This window comes from Eretmochelys imbricata, chromosome 14 (genome assembly GCF_965152235.1).
Source record: "Eretmochelys imbricata isolate rEreImb1 chromosome 14, rEreImb1.hap1, whole genome shotgun sequence".
NCBI classification, from domain to species: Eukaryota; Metazoa; Chordata; order Testudines; family Cheloniidae; genus Eretmochelys; species Eretmochelys imbricata.
This window is the reverse complement of record NC_135585.1, coordinates 53,949,002-53,966,131: the sequence shown is the minus strand read 5'-3', so window position 1 is coordinate 53,966,131 and position 17,130 is coordinate 53,949,002. Positions and strand designations below refer to the sequence as shown.

Here is a 17,130-nt window from a genome sequence, read left to right as displayed (position 1 = left end):
TCGGGGCGGCTGAGTGGTGTCTATGGCCAGGTCTGACCCATTCTGGGCAGCTCTTGTCTTAACCCCCGTCTGGAATCTGCTCGCTTAGGTTCCAAAGTGGTGTCTTGTGAGAATGAGTTGGACACCTACCGCGCTCCACAAAGCCCAAGGGAGGAGGCATAACTTTTTGCCTGGGCAAGGCACTCACCTGGGACGTGGGAGACCTAGATCCAATCCCACCCAGTGGGGAGAAAGGATTGGAGCAGGGCTCTCCTACCCTTCAGGTGGCTGCTCAAGCTATGGGATATTCTTCTTTCGGGCTCTCGCAGGGTACGTCTACCCTGGAATAAAAGACGTGAGGCACAGCTGTGCCTGGCCAGGCTTGTGGGGCTCGAAACTGACCCCGTGAGCGGGGAGGGTCCTTGAGCTCAGGGTCCAGTCCAAGCCCAAATGTCCACGCCATAGCTTTGCAGCCCGAGCCCAAGTCACCTGACCTGGACCAGACCCAGGGGTTTAATTGCAGTGTAGACGTACCCTCAGGTTCTTCCCATGCAATTGGTCCACACCGTATAATTACTGAAAGAGTCACGGGGGGAGGAGGAGACAGAGAGCAAGAGACGGTGCGAATGTGTCTGTCGCCTGGCGGTAGGGCGCTCACATGTGAGATCGAAGGCCTATGTTCTCATCCCCCTGCTCCAATGATCCCACAGACATTGTCATGGCCACGCCAGTCAAGGAGAACCAACCAGCAGAGGTGCCGGGGCTCAAGCCATTTTTTTACGTTCATAAATGACCCGGCAAGCCCAGAGACGCTGGGGCAATAAACTGCTGAGCCTAAAGAAGGCGGGGCCCAGCTCTGGCACAAATTAAGCAGTGGACCCAACCTGGCTCTGGGAATAGAATTTAAAAGGACAATAGGCATCAAGCTGATTTAAATGCAGGTTCTCCATGTGCTGATTGAACTCATGATTCAATTGGGAGATTTAAATCACTCCTCCCTGCTTTAGTCAGTTTCAACACCGGTAGCATAAAGTTTTGCTCTAGGTCAGGGATCGTCAACCTTTGGCCCACGGCCCGCCAGCAGCAGCCAGCACATCCCTCGGCCCGCGCCGCTTCCCACAGTCCCCACTGGCCTGGGACGGCGAACCGCAGCCAGTGGGAGCCGCGATCGGCTGAACCTGCGGATGCAGCAGGTAAACAAACCGGCCTGGCCCACCAGGGGGCTTATCCTGGCAGGCCACATGCCAAAGGTTGCCGATCCCTGCTCTAGGTGCTCCTTGACCCATTTGTAGCATACACTTCTACAAAGAGAATGTGCTAGGTCCTGCCTTCACCCAATCATTAGCAGAAATCATAACCCAGCATCTGACAACACGTCTGCAGCATTGCACGCTCACAGTTTTACTGCGAGTCTCATCGTATTTGGAGTATTTTTTTAAAAAAGCCTCAGCTCCTGGAGTCAGGTGATTGAGGTGAGAAATTCAGCTTCCATTTAAAAAGGAAGGCTCTAGCCCTCCCGGTTGTAGAGAGGGGCCTGACAATGTGGCCTCTACATTCACAAAACAAGATGCAATACAAAGAGAGAGCCTGAGAGGTGAGGCCTGGTATGAGGGGCCTGAACTGAAGCAGTCAGGCCTTGGTGATATAAAGCAAAGTTAGCAAAAATCAGGCTGTGAGCAGAAGTCGGGCCTTGCTACAAAACACGCTTGCTTGCAAGCTCACAGAACCTGGCCAGAACAGGACTGGTGTTGCAAAAACACAAGCACTCCTAGGTACTAAGTATTCATGTAAACGCATTCAGAAGTGTCAGGACAGAACACCCCGCTACACGATCATGGTGTAAACACACTCCCAGAAGGTGATAGGGGGACACACTGACCCCTCTGAAAGATAAGGTCAGCATGATGGATACAGCTCTCTTAGCAAGCCAACATGTACAAGGTGAAGGTAGTTCCTGACCATGTCAGAGAGTGGTAACGAACCATGTCGGCGGGGCAACATGTAACTTGTTTGTATTGATGTATAAAGAAGGGTTTCAGAGAAGCGTGTCTTTGCCTGGCCAAGGGGGAAATGTAAAATCCCACCATTGACTGAGCCGAGGCCATTCTCATGGGCATCCATGTCCCAGTATCCCCATAAAGTCTGCCGGGTGTTATTATGGGGCTTCGTTGACAATAAACCCGGCTGGTAGCCTTCGCTACAGAACTGAGTCTGTGGTTTTTTTGGGCCATTGGATCGAGGTCTGCTGCGTACCCGTGCAGAGCTGGGACAGCACGCACTGAGAACACTCCTGCAGCCAATGACCGATTACGCCAAATGACAAATAAACGGAACCCGGACTTCATCCTCGCTTTAAATCTCCTGCTTTTTAAGCCAATCCGCTGATTTGGAGTTGGCTCAGTTCCAGCCGACCTGTGGGTGCTGAGCACATTGGCAAATCAGGCTAAAAGGGTGACAGCAGCTGAATCAGTAACGTGAGATCCAGAGGGGGTTTTCATCCTGCTTTCTCTGCCAATATCAGCCCAGTTGTCTCTAAGGAATCGTTACGGACACATCCAAGCCGCAAAGCCTGTTGTTCCTGATCCCTGCTGAGACCTTGGGAGGGTTTGTTGTATTCACTGTGTCTATTTAACTACCACACAGCAGGGGAGCAACCAGTCCAGTTCATATAACTACACATTGTGCATTAGCAATGGAAGCTGGGATGTGGGGTGGGTAGGTGGGTTAGAGAGACCTAGGGGAGGAGGGAAGGTTTCTGTTGTGTTGTGTTGTGTTGGTTGGAGTTGCCGGTTGCCAGCTCAGAGGTGGCACATATAGGGTAACAAACTGCTCCCCAGCACAATTAGCCACTGGCAGCAAATACTGACATCCACCTATTAGCTATCCCTGGCTATTAGTGTTTGCTACCCCACACCTTTCTCCATCCCCTGGTCCAGGGCTAGGAACAGCGCTTAATTTGCACCACTTGTAACGCCGACAGATTCCCCCGTCGGCGGCAGCTGGGAACAAACCTGGGACGTCTGGAGCTTAAGGCATAAGCCTCTACTGGATGAGCTGAAAGACGCACCTCTCTTGGCCAAAGTTATAGCAGGCTCAACAATCGCTAGCTGGCCTAGCTGCCACAAGAGGGGGACAGAGCCCCACACCAAGCAGGCCTGGGTTACATATGGACGGGGAAAGGTACAAGGGAGAGCGACTGAATTAGTCCAAAGGAAAAGGTCTGCTGATGTAATTCAAGGACTGGGTTAAGATCATGCCTGGTCCACACAAAGTGTGACCCAAAGTTGGTGTGTTGGAAACTAGGCCTAATTGGTGACCAAAATATCCCATGCCGCCCACCACGCCCCTGTGAGGGCCTTAATGAAAGAGACTTTGAGACGAAAAATTGGCTCCTGGAGTGACTGACTGGCCTGACTGCCCCATCGTCTGCTGGGACCCCAGACCTTCTGCGTCCTACTGAGAGACGTCCTGCCCTGACCAGACCAGGCCAGAGAGAGGGATCCGGATAACATCGGCATTTTCTGCTGAATCCCAAACACCACCCCGGGATGAAATGGGATCGGACTTTAACAGCAACAACAGCAGCTCCAGCCCATCTCAACTAACTTCTTCTCTCTTCCCCCAAAGGACAATTGTTGCCATCTGTGATACCGTCTAAGGGACTGTCTGACCAGGGGAGGGGCTTCCTTCTTTAAAAACTCTCTCCAGCGAAAGGGGACAAGGGGAGTTGGTACCATAGAGGACTTACTAGAGTTGATACTTTACATTCCAAAGGCTTGGACAGTTTTTCCTTCTTTGTCTTTATCTTTAATTAAAGGTTAGGAGGAGGATTTGTAGTGGGGGTTGCCATGGTCCTGAGCAAGCTGAAGTCTCCATGTACCAAACCTCAGACCTTGTTTGAAAGTGTCCAGAGCTGGGCAGTGACTGGGGCATGTTAACCCCGTTGGCCCATAGATTCCTTCTAAACCATACAACCTCACTCACCTCCTCCCCCTGGATACCCCTAATGTCCCAGTAGCAGGCTCATCAAAAGATGGGGGGGGCGGTGAAATCCGGATCCACTGAAGTCAAGGGAAAACTCTCACGGACGTCCATGGATTTCACTCAGGGAGTGTAAAGGTGCCTTAAACTTAAAATCACTTTAATTGCCCCTCCGCTCCCCGCACCCCTGCACCCCGCACATGGATGGAGACACTGTGAATTAAGAGCTGCTCCACACTAGAAGAGTTATCCCGCTCTAAGTACCTTGGCTGGGGCTGTGAAATATTTTTAGCGCAATAATTACACTGGTGAAGCCCTTGGTGTGGACAATGGGTTATACTGGTAATGGTGGATTAGCCACTGGGCCAACGGGGCCTGGGCCAATTGGGGGGCCCCCAGAAATATGGGTGCCCTGACCCGCTCTGCCCAGCACTCCTGCCAGTAGGGTTAGGGTGCAGTGGCCCCCACTCCCTGGCAGGAGCGCCAGGCGGGTGAGGGGTTGGGGGGGCAAGGCCCCGCACCCTGACCCTGCTCCCCAGCAGGGGTACTGGAGGGGGGTTGGAGGGGTCTCCATCTGCTCTGGCCCAGGGCCCCAAAAAACAGTGATCTGCCTCTGTATAAAGGTGCCCTGCACCTCTACAGGATATTCCCTCCCTGCCAGGGGATCTGGGTACCAATCTGAGCCCCTTTATCCAAGTACACCCCGGGGAGCCAACCAGGACAGTTAGGGCTGCAGGCCCCTGTAGTGCAGACAGGCCCCGAGTCCAGAGTGGCCCTCAGGTTTCAGCGCCCGGGGAAATCTGCCCCCAAGCTGTGTTGCACGGGGAGACTTTAGCCCGGCCTGACCTGCCTGCCTCAGTGACCCTGCAGTGCTCACTGGGCCACAGAGTCTTTGGCTCGGGTCCCTGGGGCAGCTCAGCTTTCTGCCACCCGGGCATGTTTCTGTTTCTGAAAGACGTGTCAAGAAGTGGATTGCTTTTGATTTGAAATCCTCTCCAGGATGCAGTTTTAAAATTTGTTTTGTTTCAGCTTCTTGGAATATTTATGACTGACGCCCAGAGCAGGGAGGAGCTGTGGGGCCAGTGTATAACCCGCCTGCTCCAGCGAGGGACCGACACAGGACTGTGAGTGTCTCACAGTCCAGCAAACCCTCCCTGATTGGAATTAACCCTTTCGCTGCTGTTGGTCCTCCTGCGGGGAGCTGCCTGGCTGCTGCCCAGGTGAGCAGAGAGCAGCAAGAGCTGGGGGGTGGGGTGGGGGGGGGCAATATCTGCATGGGGAGCTCTCCTTGGGCTGCCTCCATTCTGTCTCTCCCCGGCTTTGTCCCCACGAATCCAGTTTAGCTCCCAGCTCAGTTGCCCCAGCGGGTCTCTGAGGGGCTGGTTGCAGGGGGCTCCTATGGGGCAGGGTGAGCGGGGGGACAGATGCAATGCCCCTGGGCAGGCTGTAGTGAATGGCCTGGGATGTGTCCGCCCCGCAGAGCCAGGTGGGATCTGATTGCTTCACCCCACTGCAAAGCACCCGGATTTGTGCCCTGGGGTCAGACCCTTGGTGCCAGCTCCATTGGATGCCTTTGCTGGGGCCGGAGCTGCCGGATTCACTCCCCGGGCTCCTGCCCCGTTGCTCTGCCGCTGGCTAGCCCTGCAAATAGGGACCCTCCTGCAAACACCCTGGGCAGCAGCTGCTGCTTCTCTCCCTGCCAGAGCAGATCCACAGAGAGACCAGAGAGCGCTTGTCAGCTGCTTTGGCTGGACTCAAGTTACCGATTATTAAATTCATAGGCCCTGATTTTTCTTTTTGCTGGCGGGTGCTTTTGAAGAGGTTGTGTGTGTTTTGGGGGGCATTCTGCTAGTTTCGGGGGGAGGCTATTTTCAGCATATGTATACATTTCTTTCATATTCTAGTTACTGGATGTGTCAGTCATTGGTATCTTTACTATTTGAATAACGATTCAGTTGTTATGAACTACCTAATGACATTCTCATGAATTACAGTATATTCAGATCATTGCAGTCACCTAGAAGCTGTGTTCACTAATGTCCCAGTTTCAAGACATTATGTCTCCGGCCAGCAATCTTATTTACATCTAGTTCCCTGGTATGGTCTTGATGCACGTTCAGGACAGCTGCATTATCCAGGAGAGAAGACTGGAGAGAATTTTTAAGTCTTCTGAAGCTAGAGAATGAGTTGGGGATGATACAGACACAGTGAGATGGATTCAATTTGCATATACTTCCAGGGTCCTGCAAACGATTCCAAGGTCTCTTTCTTGATGGGTAACAGCTAATTTAGACCCCATCATTCTGTATGTATAGTTGGGTTTGTATTTTGCCATGTCATCGAATCCTAGAAGATTAGGGTTGGAAGAGAGCTCAGGAGGTCATCTAATCCGACTCCCTGCTCAAAGCAGGGCCAATCCCAACTGAATTTGCATTACTTTGCATTTAACATTGAATTTCATCTGCCATTTAGTTGCCCAGTCACCCATGTTAGGGGGCTTATTCCTTCACCTGCTAACTTCCCTGGTCCTTCTCGCATGAACAGAGAGCAACAATACCCAAAGTCCAAAGGTGCAAACAATTCGATGTTTATTGGGCTGAACTTCCAGCAAGCATGATTCCAGTTTCCTTCCTTAGTGTCCCCCTTCCCAGCTCTGACACCACAGAGCCTTACCTGTGTCCCTGTTCCCATTCCCCACCCCCCTTAGCAAAACATGATTCCAATTCCCCCCCTAGCAAAGCATGATTCCAGTTTCCCCACCTCCATTCCCTGTTCCCATTCCTGCCCCTCTTACTTCCTGATTGACTGCAGACTATATAGTAAAACTTGAGTTCTGCTTAGCTATACCTTAACCAATCATTTTCCTGAAATTTAACTAACCAATCCTAACATATTGTAACACGATTATTTAACCATTTTATATCCCACCACCTTAATTAGTTTACACCCAGCAAAATTAATTATCCAGCAGACAGAAACAATCACAGAACCAGACAGAGACCCTGCAAATAAACAATAGCAAAGTGGGAACTATAATGACAAAACAATACAGAAGTGAGGATTTCACAAGTACACCTATAAGGACATAAGGGTTTCCCAGCTGTGTCTATTGGTGAGTTCTTACCAGACAGAAAACTATCAAACTAAACTTCCTTTTACATCCTCTAGGCCCTTCCCTTTCTCTGGAGGTGATAGATCGGATCACCTTTCCAACAGCCCCAGATTGCCTTATTTCAATGTGACTGGTTTGGGATGTGAGGAGGTGACCAGTCGCTTCCCAGCTTATGGCAGCCTCTGTTGCTTAGCCAAAGGCCTTAGCCTAAGAACAGGGCCTCAGACCGTCGCCGTGAGAGAAGGCCCTTACACCGGCAGACAGTGATTTTGATTCTTTCTTTTGTACCTCTATAACTAGCCAAGTGACAAGAATACACCTAAATTCTTAAAGAAAAGGCCTTTACAGACAGGCCTGAATAGCTATATCCTAACAACCCAGTTTTCAGAGATCCTTTCATAGCTCTTCGCAGTCTGCCTGGGTCTTAACTATCTTGAGTAGAATCATAGGACTGGAAGGGACCTTGAGAGGTCATCAAGTCCAGTCCCCTGCGCTCATGGCAGGACCAGCACCAGCTAGACCATCCCTGACAGGTGCTTGTCTAACCTGCTCTTAAAACTCTCCAATGATGGAGATTCCACAACCTCCCTAGGCAATTTGTTCCAGTGCTTAACCACCCTGACAGGAAGTTTTTTCTAATGTCCAGCCTAAACCCCGTTGCTGCCGTTTAAGCCTGTTGCTTCTTGTCCTATCCACAGAGGTTAAAGAGAACAATTTTTCTCCCTCCTCCTTGTAACAACCTTTTAGGTACTTGAAAATGGCTATCGTGTCCCCTCTCTGTCTTCTCTCTTCTTGTATCAACTGCAAACGTTGGCATCTCACTGCTTACCCCTTTTTCCAGATCACTGATGCATTTTGCACAGTGCTGGTCCCAGTACAAGCCCCTCGGGGGGGACACCTCTATTTACTCCTCTCCATTCTGAAAATGGACCATTTATTCCCGCCCTTTGTTTCCTACCTTTTAACTGGAGTGCCTGGCAATGCTTTCAGGATCATCTAACCTTCATTTCATTTAATGCCAAGACTTTTGCTATCTTAATCCCTCTGCCTCTGTTTCTAAACAAACTCCCTGCCCCCGGGGCAGAACCTGTTCGCAGCACAGAGCTCATGAGAGCTCTGCCTCCATGGTGCTGAGCACCCCGCTACTTCTCTTCCATAGCACCCAGGGAGTCACATCGGTGATTGAATTGCTGCCCCAGCTTGTGGGTGCGTTTGTGCGTGAGCGGCGGGTGTGTGTAGGTGTGTTGGCTATGTGAGTCTGTCAGGATGTCATGTATCATACGATCTGCCAGCCCCACTGTGTAAGCTGGATCCTGTGAGCAGCCGGGGACAAATGCCCACTGGGGCAGATGGTGTTGGGAGGAAGGCGGGCAGGGCTGATCCTATAATTGTGCAGGGGGAGCGACATAGGAGAGGGTGGGGGGCAGCTCTAGACAGAAGCTCTGCTGTGGCAGAGATTAAGATCTCAGCCGAGAATGCTGCATTCCTTATTGTGATAGTTTCTTGCTGACTGGTGGAAAAAAGTGACTCTAGGGTGTGTCTACACAGCGCAGTGAGCCCAGCTCAGACTCAGGTTTGAGACCGCGCCCCTTTTTGTCCACACACAGATCAGTCTGACTCCGGTCAAGTCAGGTCCTAGCATCCTGCTGGGGCGAGTCTGAGCCTGCGTCCTGGTGTGACTCCGGTCCGAGCTCTGCCATTTTGCAATGTGGACACAGCTCAAGCTGCAGACCCATCAGAAGGTCTGTGCGGTGCGGTGTGGACCATTAGCACAGCTGAGAGGCCCCGGGCCAGCAATCATAAGCCCAGGTTTGCAGTGCAGTGTGGATGCAAGTGGCCACAAACCTGGATCCCACAGAGCTGGGTTGACCATGCCGTGGAGATGTAGCCCTAGTGATTCACTGGCACCAGCCCAGGCCAGGTGTAGTTGCCAGTGGGTTGGTGATGATGCAAGTGTCTAACAGAGAGGGGAGAATCCTAATCCGGTGGCATTTTATACCCCACTAGGCAGGGGGCAGAGATGTTACAAGGTGCCGGGCAGGGGAGACTCTGAATCCCTGTACGAGCACGGGAGACTCTTACCGGGGTGCATTTTCTGTCTCCCGGATTCCTGCCCTTGTAGCATTTTATGACACACAATGGGACTATGGGGCAATGCCCAGCTGGCTGAGGTAGCCGTTACCCCCCTCCCCCATAGCTCTGCTAATACCCTAGAGGAGCTGTGAGAGGAGGGGGCTGTTTGTTTAGCTGCCTTTTATTGTTTCACTGATGGAGCTGTTTATTGCCTGACTGGAATGACTTTTCATTTCCACTCAGGGGCAGGTGTCATTTTGCAGCAGCTCTCCTGAAACCACGCCCCTGACTTGAAAAGGCGGCAGATTCAAATCTAATGAAATACGTTTTCACCCAAGGCACAGCTGGCCTGTGGAACTCACTGCCACAAGATCTCCTTGGTCAATCTCCTTTTCTAAATCCTGCCAAGCTCTTGACATTTATAGATATAGTGGGACTGTCCAGAGTTATAAACATCAATATTACAAAATAACCTGGAGTGGGAAGGGCTCTAAACCCTCCTGGGCAAGGTATAAGCCCCAGCTTCTAAGCAATGGGGGTGAGGGAGGAATCTGTCCCCGGGGCAGGTTATTCCATCACCGTCCAGTACAGGGGTGTCGTGCCCCTCCCGCTGAAGCAGCTGGTGCTGGCTGGTGTTGGAGATGGGGTGCCCCCTTCAGATCTGCTCAGTAACAGCTCTGCTGCGGCCATAGGGTGCAGCTGGGACTGTCTGTCTGCTGCTGTTCTCCCAGGCCCTGTCCCACCAGGGGTGCAGGGACTTCCTGGGGCATCCCCCAAGGGCAGAAAGAGGGAACTGCCCCCGGCCCCCCGTGCAAAATTCCAGGCACTGCAATTAAACCATAACGACTTCTTGTAAACTATTTGCATAAGGGGAAGTGATCATTGCTGCCAGTTCAGGTGTGGCTGTAACAGACATATACACAGACATCACCCATCAGAGCTGGGGGTCAGGACCCATTGACTGCAGTGCAGCGATGGCTAATTTCACCAGCTGGGGATCTAGGTTTAGTGATTTCAATGGAGCTGCCCCAATTCACACCATCAGATCTGGCCCCACTCTCTCTACATGGAACTGACCCCAGTCCAGCGCATGCCTCCATGGGTTTGTCGAGTGCTTTGGGATCCTTCAGATGACAATCGCTGTAGAGAAACCCGGGCAGTCCTCGCTCTGTCAGCTCTAACTGCCCCTGCTGTGCAGGGCTGTGGCTGGGCAGATAAAACCCCGACACAAGCCAGCCAAAGTAACCCGACAATTCTCTCCACAGGCAAACCTCGAACCCAGACCCTACAGAAACCAGTAAGAGGAAACAGAACCAGGATGATTCTGCGACCTGGAATTGATTTGGTCAGCGCCTGCTAAGGCCTAGTTGACCCTGGGGATAAAAGCCGTGCCAAGGATACCTTTGAAACAGTTCATTCGAACACAGCTCGGGCCCAGCCTGGCTGGTCGGGGTCTTCAGGTAAAACTCACAATCCAATTGTATTTGAAAGGAGCTTTTCCTGATCACCCCACATAGCCAAACCGCACCTGAGCTGTAATCCAGTGAGCTGCTTTGAAGATCTCCTTACGAAGGGCTCTGCCGGCACTGCCAGACCCACTGTGAACAGGGCCGTAGTTACCACTGGCCGTAGAAAGGTGAACATGTCCCCTGTTTTGGAGTCCGCAATTCTTTCGGAGACAGAAAAGATGTGGAACGGGTTGTATCCTGCTGAGAAGATAAAGCCAAATCCACTCCTGGCTTCCCATGTAACCCAAATGAAACCAAACGGAACAACTCATGTGACCATCCCACCAAAGGATGGAGAGAGCAGCAAAATTTACCCTACAGGTACAGCTGCCTCTTTGGGATCTTCTTACACTTTAACTCAGGAGGGCCTTTATCTCCCTTTAGTGGCTGGTCCATGTAAAATACACTTAAATTAGCCACGGCCTTCAATGTACTGCAGCTTTTAGCTCTGTGTCCAGAGATCCCTGCTTCAGTCCCTGCATAGTCACCCCACCTCCTCCATCAGTGCGAGACAGGCTGGTCAAATGTCCATCAACGTCTTCTGGGTGGAAAATGCTTTTTTGAACTAGACAGATTTTTCCCCACAACTCTTTTTGCTCAGAAGGTTTCTGGGTTTCAAATGGAAACAAAGCCAATCTTCATTTCTAATGGGAAGGGTTTTTTTTGGTGGTGGGGGGGAATTTTGTGTTTGAAGTAGGAAAAGAATCCCTTTTTGATTTAAAATGTTGGGGTCTGTCCCCCCCCCCACTCTCTCCCCTTTTAGATAAACACTTTCACTGGAAACAGTTTGAAAGTGCAGGGGGAAACTCCGAAAACCTCCAGTTGAAACCCCTGTTTTTCTGATTTTATTTTTATTTTTAAGTTGAAAGGACTCCCCCCCCCATTTGGAATGAAAATTTTCACTTCATGCTCTCTAAATTTCTCTCTGTATATTTGAAAATACCACCCCCCCCTTTTTTTTAAGCCAGCTCCAGCTGGTGCTGCTGATCAGTGCAGGGCCCATTTCTCCCTGCTCTAGCCGCCCCGTGAGCCTTAATGGCTGTTTCTATTACAGGTTTGCTCTCTAGGTTGAAATCACAGGCACGTCGCAGGGCAGTTCTGAACATGGTTCTTGTTCTCATCCTGACCATCACTGTCATCACCCTCATCGTCGCCCTCATCGCCCTGTCAGGTGAGCGTGGAGGCTGCACTGGCCCCGTCTCTGTGTCTTACACTCCGTGCTGGAAATCTCACAACACCCCCCAACTTCTCCCCTCTCCCCCCCTCCCCCCACAGCCCACCCCTGCTTCAACAGTCACATCAGACTCTGCTGAGCCCGGGGTGTTTCTGTGGGGTCTCTCCCCCCTCACCCGCCATAGTCCAGCTCCCACTGGCTGTTGGCTCGCTCTGCCATGTCACCCAAACGCACCTGGTTACCCAGGGCTGTGAGTCACCGTGTTACCCCCCTGTCTCCAGCAGGGAGACACCTGTCTCCATCTTTTCCCAGCTGGCTGTCAGCTCCCTAACCCCACCAGCCTCTCAGCCTCGCAAGCCCTCTCCTCCCGGCTAGGCCAGCCCTGGCTTTACCTTGTAGATAACAATAGCTGCACCCCAACCCCTGTGTCCCTTTGCAGCGTGCCCCTGTGACCTCCAGCCCTGGCACCGGCTACTCACTGAAATCCCAGATCCTCTGCCCCAAAGGTGCAGCATGCCCGTATTTACCAGTTTTACCATAAACCACCGCTCCTGTATCACACACAGCCCTTGTGAGCATGGCTAATAAACAGGAGAGGTTTGTTCAGGAAAGAAAAACGATTTAACTAGAAACGAGAGAACGAGGTGGGCACAAATGATAACAACACAAAACACGAACCTGGGTCTACACTCACCTTTCCTGTCTCATGAAGCCGCTTTCCCCCCGAGTCCAGCGTCTTGCCGCGCTAGCCGGCTTCACGGGCACCTAGATCCAAGCCTTCATGAAAACCCCCCCTGCTCCTCCTCAGTGAAAGGATCCAGAGGGTCTTTTCCTCTCCTCTGGTAGATTCAAACTGAGAGACAACAGCACCCCCTGGTGTCTGGTTGCGTCTATTCTATACCTAGCATCTCACCTGTGGGTGTCCAGCTCCACCTGGCGGCTGATTATAATTATCTCATCTTTTGGTTGGTACCAGAGGAGGCCTCACCACTGGCCTTTTTTCAGAGCACGGTTTTGTGCCCACGACACACGGCTCCGGGATTGCTTCCCCCGCAGACCAGCCCTGCCATGCAGAAGCCGAAGTGCCTGACATGCGGGTGCAATCACCGGCACCGGCTGTGCCTGCAGTTAACTGCAGGGGGGCAAAACTGGGGCACAGCAAAGGAGACCAGGGCTGGAAACGTGGCTCCAAATTCACAGCCGGTGTCGCTGTGGGGAGCTGGAGGGTGGGCGCTGGCCTCTCCCTGTTGTAAAGGGGAACGTGTCCCGGCGCAAGACCAGCTTCCCCTGGGGTGCGTGCACGGTGTTCCATGGTGTGGTGTCGCTGGGGGGGGCGGGTTCCCTTGGAGGGAGACCACTACAGAGGGAGACGGGCAGATCTCTCACCCTGCTACTTTCTCATCTCCAGCAAGGAAATCTGAGCCGTGTCCAGCTGGTCCTGCCTGCCCGGACGGCTGGCTCGGGTACCTGGGGAAGTGTTACTATTTCTCAGAGACTGAAGGAAACTGGACCTACAGCCAGAACAACTGCTCCGCACTCGGTGCCTCCCTGGCCGTGATCGACACCCAGCAGGAAATGGTGAGCCCCAGATTCTGGGCTGCACAGGGTGGGGGTGGCAAAGGCGGCTTTCTGCTGGGTTTGTCCTGGGGCTGTCAGGGCCCCAGATGCTGCTTGAATTTAGGGCAACTTCTCACATCCCAGAATAGCCAGAGTACAGAGTGCTCCACCCACTCTCCATCCTCCCCGTTCACCAGGGATTGAGTCTGAGCAGTGTGGGGCTAATGTGCTGACCTCCAGGGGAGTTCCCAGTGGGGGAATCTAGATGCTTTCCAGCCCCTTTTATGTGACAGGAGCAGCATTGCCAACCCAGGCATTTAAAAATCAGCAGTCAGGACCCCCAAAACCATGAGATTGACTGAAAAATAACAGCTGCCAGGGCTTCTAATTTGTTTTCTGGTGTTGTAGCTTTTAGGGGGTCACATTTTCAAGTTTATCTCTGCAACCATGAGAGTTAGAAACTTATGAAAGATGAGAGTCTCTTGTAATCACCTGACTCCAGGAGCTGGGGTGTTAAGAAAAGCACCGAACAGCATGAGACTCTCAGTAAAATCAAGGGATTTGGTCAGCATGTAGGAGTGGTAAAGGCCTGGAGTGCAGCTGAGAGCAGAGCCAGATGGCTGCTAACTACCGGAGCTGGATGAAAATCAGAATTTCCAGCCTATGGGAAATGTAGGATAAAAACAAATGTCAAAATGTCGGAATCGGGACAAGAAGCTGAAATGACTCAACTTTTAACTTTCCTTTCAGTTCCAGAAATATGTGACAATGTCTGGTTTTGACGTTTGATCAAACCAACTTCTTTTGACACTCACAGATCAGAACAGTTTGATTTGTCAAAGCAAATCAAAACATTTTGTTTCAGCCTGGTTCAGCATTGAACAGCAGCTGTGGTTCCTCATGCGAGTTGTCCTTTGGGTGCCTTCTGCCCCGTTTTGTGCGTTGAGATCCCGGGTTGGACTACTTCACCCATGATGCCCAGCAGTGGCTCAGCCAATAGGGAAACCATGGTGCTTTATGGGAGATGTAGTCTAGGGGGAACCAGCCCATAGTAGAGGGAGGTGGAGGTGTGAGGCCCAACTATAATTCCCACAAGGCACCCTGGTAGCTCAGCTGGCTACAGACTAATGCTGAACTGACCCAAAACACAATAATTGCTCAGTGGAAATGGAAAAAAATCAGCAAAATTTACTTTTGAAAAAATTCATTTTTGCAGGAAACACATTTTCTGTCACAGAATATTTTGATGGAAAAGCTCCAGCCAGCTCTACTAAGCGCACTAGACTAGTTGCAAAAAGAAAAGGAGGACTTGTGGCACCTTAGAGACTAACAAATTTATCTGAGCATGAGCTTTCGTGAGCTACAGCTCACTTCAAATAAATTGGTTAGTCTCTAAGGTGCCATGAGTCCTCCTTTTCTTTTTGCGAATACAGACGAACACGGCTGCTACTCTGAAACTAGACTAGTCTTAGCACAATGTCCACACATGGACTGACTTCCCCGTAGCTCATGGAGCGGATGGGTGCTGCCTTCGAGTCTGGATTGTTATTTCTTGGTGTCGAATTCCCAGCCTGGACCCCCTGCCCAGCACCCCGTGTCGTAGCTCAGAGAATCAAGGGCAGGTTGTAGGGGGCCCAGAAATGGTGTGTGACGCATATTTACTTTTATTTTTCTAACAAAGAATTTCATGATGCGTTATAAAGACATCCCCAACTATTGGATCGGCCTCCGGAGGGACCTGAACCAGCCCTGGAAATGGGTCAGTGGCACCAAATTCAGCAACTGGTGAGTCCCTCTGAGTTCTGTTCACTCAGTGAATGATGCAGCTCACATTTAAAACAGAAGACTGGCCCTGTGGTTAGGGCCTGGGGCTGTGATTTAGGAAATCTGGTTCAATTCCTGGTTTCACCCCAGGTTTGCTGTGACCTTGGGGAAAATGGCTTGGAGCCAGATTATGGCTGCTAGTGGAAGCTGCTTTCAAAGTTTTGTTGGATTTCTGATTATTATTATTTGTTGCTGTTGCAGGTTTATAATAGCAGGAGAAGGGTTGTGTGCTTTTCTGAACAGCGGGGATATTTCCAGTTCAGGCTGCGCCAGGGAGGGACGCTGGATCTGCAGCAAACCAGTGGAGAAAACAGAAGGCAAAGCACAGTGACAGTGACCTGGATGAGGCTGGGCCTTGTCCTTTTAACGGGGCTGTCCCAAGCTGCCTCAGCAAGTGGGGGACTGGATGGGGCTGGCGAAGGGGGACAGCCCCAGCAGCAAGAAAGAGAGACGGTCGCTGAAAGACAGCGTATAGCTCCTCCCCTTGGAGCCTCTGGCACCCATTGGCCCATTTGGGAATGTGGGGTGCTCCAGGGATTTAACAGGGAGACCACATAATGTGGGTCTTTTATGGCTCCATTCCAGCAGCCCCACCCTGAATTAGGGGCGAGACTCCGTGGCCCTCCCAGGCTGAGGGCAGCCCCTGTGTTCAGGTTTAATAACATTTGGAGCCTGCCGCTTAAAAACCATCCTTGGGCCTGTGCTTACCTGGCTGCTGTGTCCTCATCCATGTTCCTTTTCCTGCCCGCGTGCAGCTACCCCCGGCCTGAGTGAACCCCTGGTCACCAGACAGCCAACACCCCCAACAATCGGACAGATGGAACATATAATAGCCACGAGACCGTACGGGACGCAGCTGCCCTGTCCTTCACAAGCAACGTGCTGTGACGGGCTGTGATATAAAGGCCCTGGCTCACTCTGTCCTACAGAGAAAGGAATCATTTGGAAGGGGAGCCCTGGCAGCCAAACCTGCAGCGTCCCGCCTGTCAGAGGCTCAGCGTAGGAGCCTGAGAAGAGCTGAGTGATCTGGCCAGGGGAATGAAGTGGCTGGGGTGAACCCCTGCAGCCTGGCGGAAGGACCCCTGATCTCCTGCTGTAAGGCGAGAAGGGCTGGTTTGCAGGCCCTGCTGCGAGAGCATGAAGAGAAGCAGCGAGCAGGAGGGGATGTGAACCGCTGCTCCCAACCCTGTAGGGAAACTGAGGCAACAGCTGCATCCTGCCAACAGGGGAGTCCCCACAAGGACTAATAAACTGAGGACAATCCCCTCCATCTGTCCTTCTCTCCTATCTAATGCCTGCCTTTATACCACACTCTTCACTATAATGTCCTGCCTTGTGTATGTCCCAGTGCTATAGCTGGAAAAACAAGAGCACCCCAACAATCGGACAGATGGAATACACTATAGCCATAAGACAGGACATGGCAGTTGTTTGTACTTCACAAGCAGTAGGGGGTGAAAAATTGGCAGCAAATCCTGCTGGGAGAGGAAACGGGTATAAAAGCCAAGGCCCCGTCTATGGCACAGAGACAGAATCTTTTGACTAGGAAACTGGAAGGGGAGCAGCCAAACCTGCAGCGTCCCTCCCCTCAGAGACCCAGGGCAGGAGCCGGAGACGAGCAGTGGTTGGACTGATCTGCCAGAGACTGTCTCTGGAGGTGTTGTGGCCCCTGCAGCCATGGAGTGAAGGGGCCGGGGTGAACCCTGCAGCCTGGGGGAAGGACTCAAACTCCTGCTGTAAGGCGAGAAGGGCTGGTTTGCAGGCCCTGCTGCGAGGGCTGCAGGAGCGTGAAGAGGCACCGCGGACAAGAGGATTGCTGGCATGTGCTAGGATAGACTCTGTATGTGTGTACATGTACAACATTTTTATAATAATAAACCAGCTCCCAGAAGGGACATTTTTATTCTGTAAACCTTAAATCC

The 17,130-nt window shown here is 51.8% G+C and overlaps 1 protein-coding gene across 2 annotated transcripts; it reads left to right on the top strand.

The window, feature by feature from the left end:
• The first annotated feature begins 5,025 nt into the window (after window positions 1–5,025).
• LOC144274224 (C-type lectin domain family 2 member E-like) lies at window positions 5,026–17,120 on the top strand. Of its 2 annotated transcripts, none has more exons than XM_077832872.1 (6): window positions 5,026–5,180; window positions 10,411–10,974; window positions 11,708–11,824; window positions 13,236–13,405; window positions 15,066–15,169; window positions 15,410–17,120. In XM_077832872.1, the coding sequence occupies exons 2-6, from the start codon at window positions 10,788–10,790 to the stop codon at window positions 15,537–15,539; spliced, it is 708 nt and encodes a 235-aa protein (XP_077688998.1). In that variant the 5' UTR covers window positions 5,026–5,180; window positions 10,411–10,787; the 3' UTR covers window positions 15,540–17,120. The 2 variants fall into 2 exon arrangements, with proteins under 2 accessions (XP_077688998.1, XP_077688999.1); XM_077832873.1 differs by lacking the exon at window positions 5,026–5,180 and adding an exon at window positions 8,794–8,814.
• The last annotated feature ends 10 nt before the right edge of the window (window positions 17,121–17,130 follow it).

Bases quoted from the DNA above. Each gene is read 5' to 3' on its own strand.
- LOC144274224 (XM_077832872.1), top strand. From the start codon at position 10,788: ATGTCCCCTGTTTTGGAGTCCGCAATTCTTTCGGAGACAGAAAAGATG. The intron at 13,406-15,065 runs GTGAGCCCCAGA...TTTCTAACAAAG, and splicing joins TCGACACCCAGCAGGAAATG to AATTTCATGATGCGTTATAA. The intron at 15,170-15,409 runs GTGAGTCCCTCT...TTGCTGTTGCAG, and splicing joins GGCACCAAATTCAGCAACTG to GTTTATAATAGCAGGAGAAG.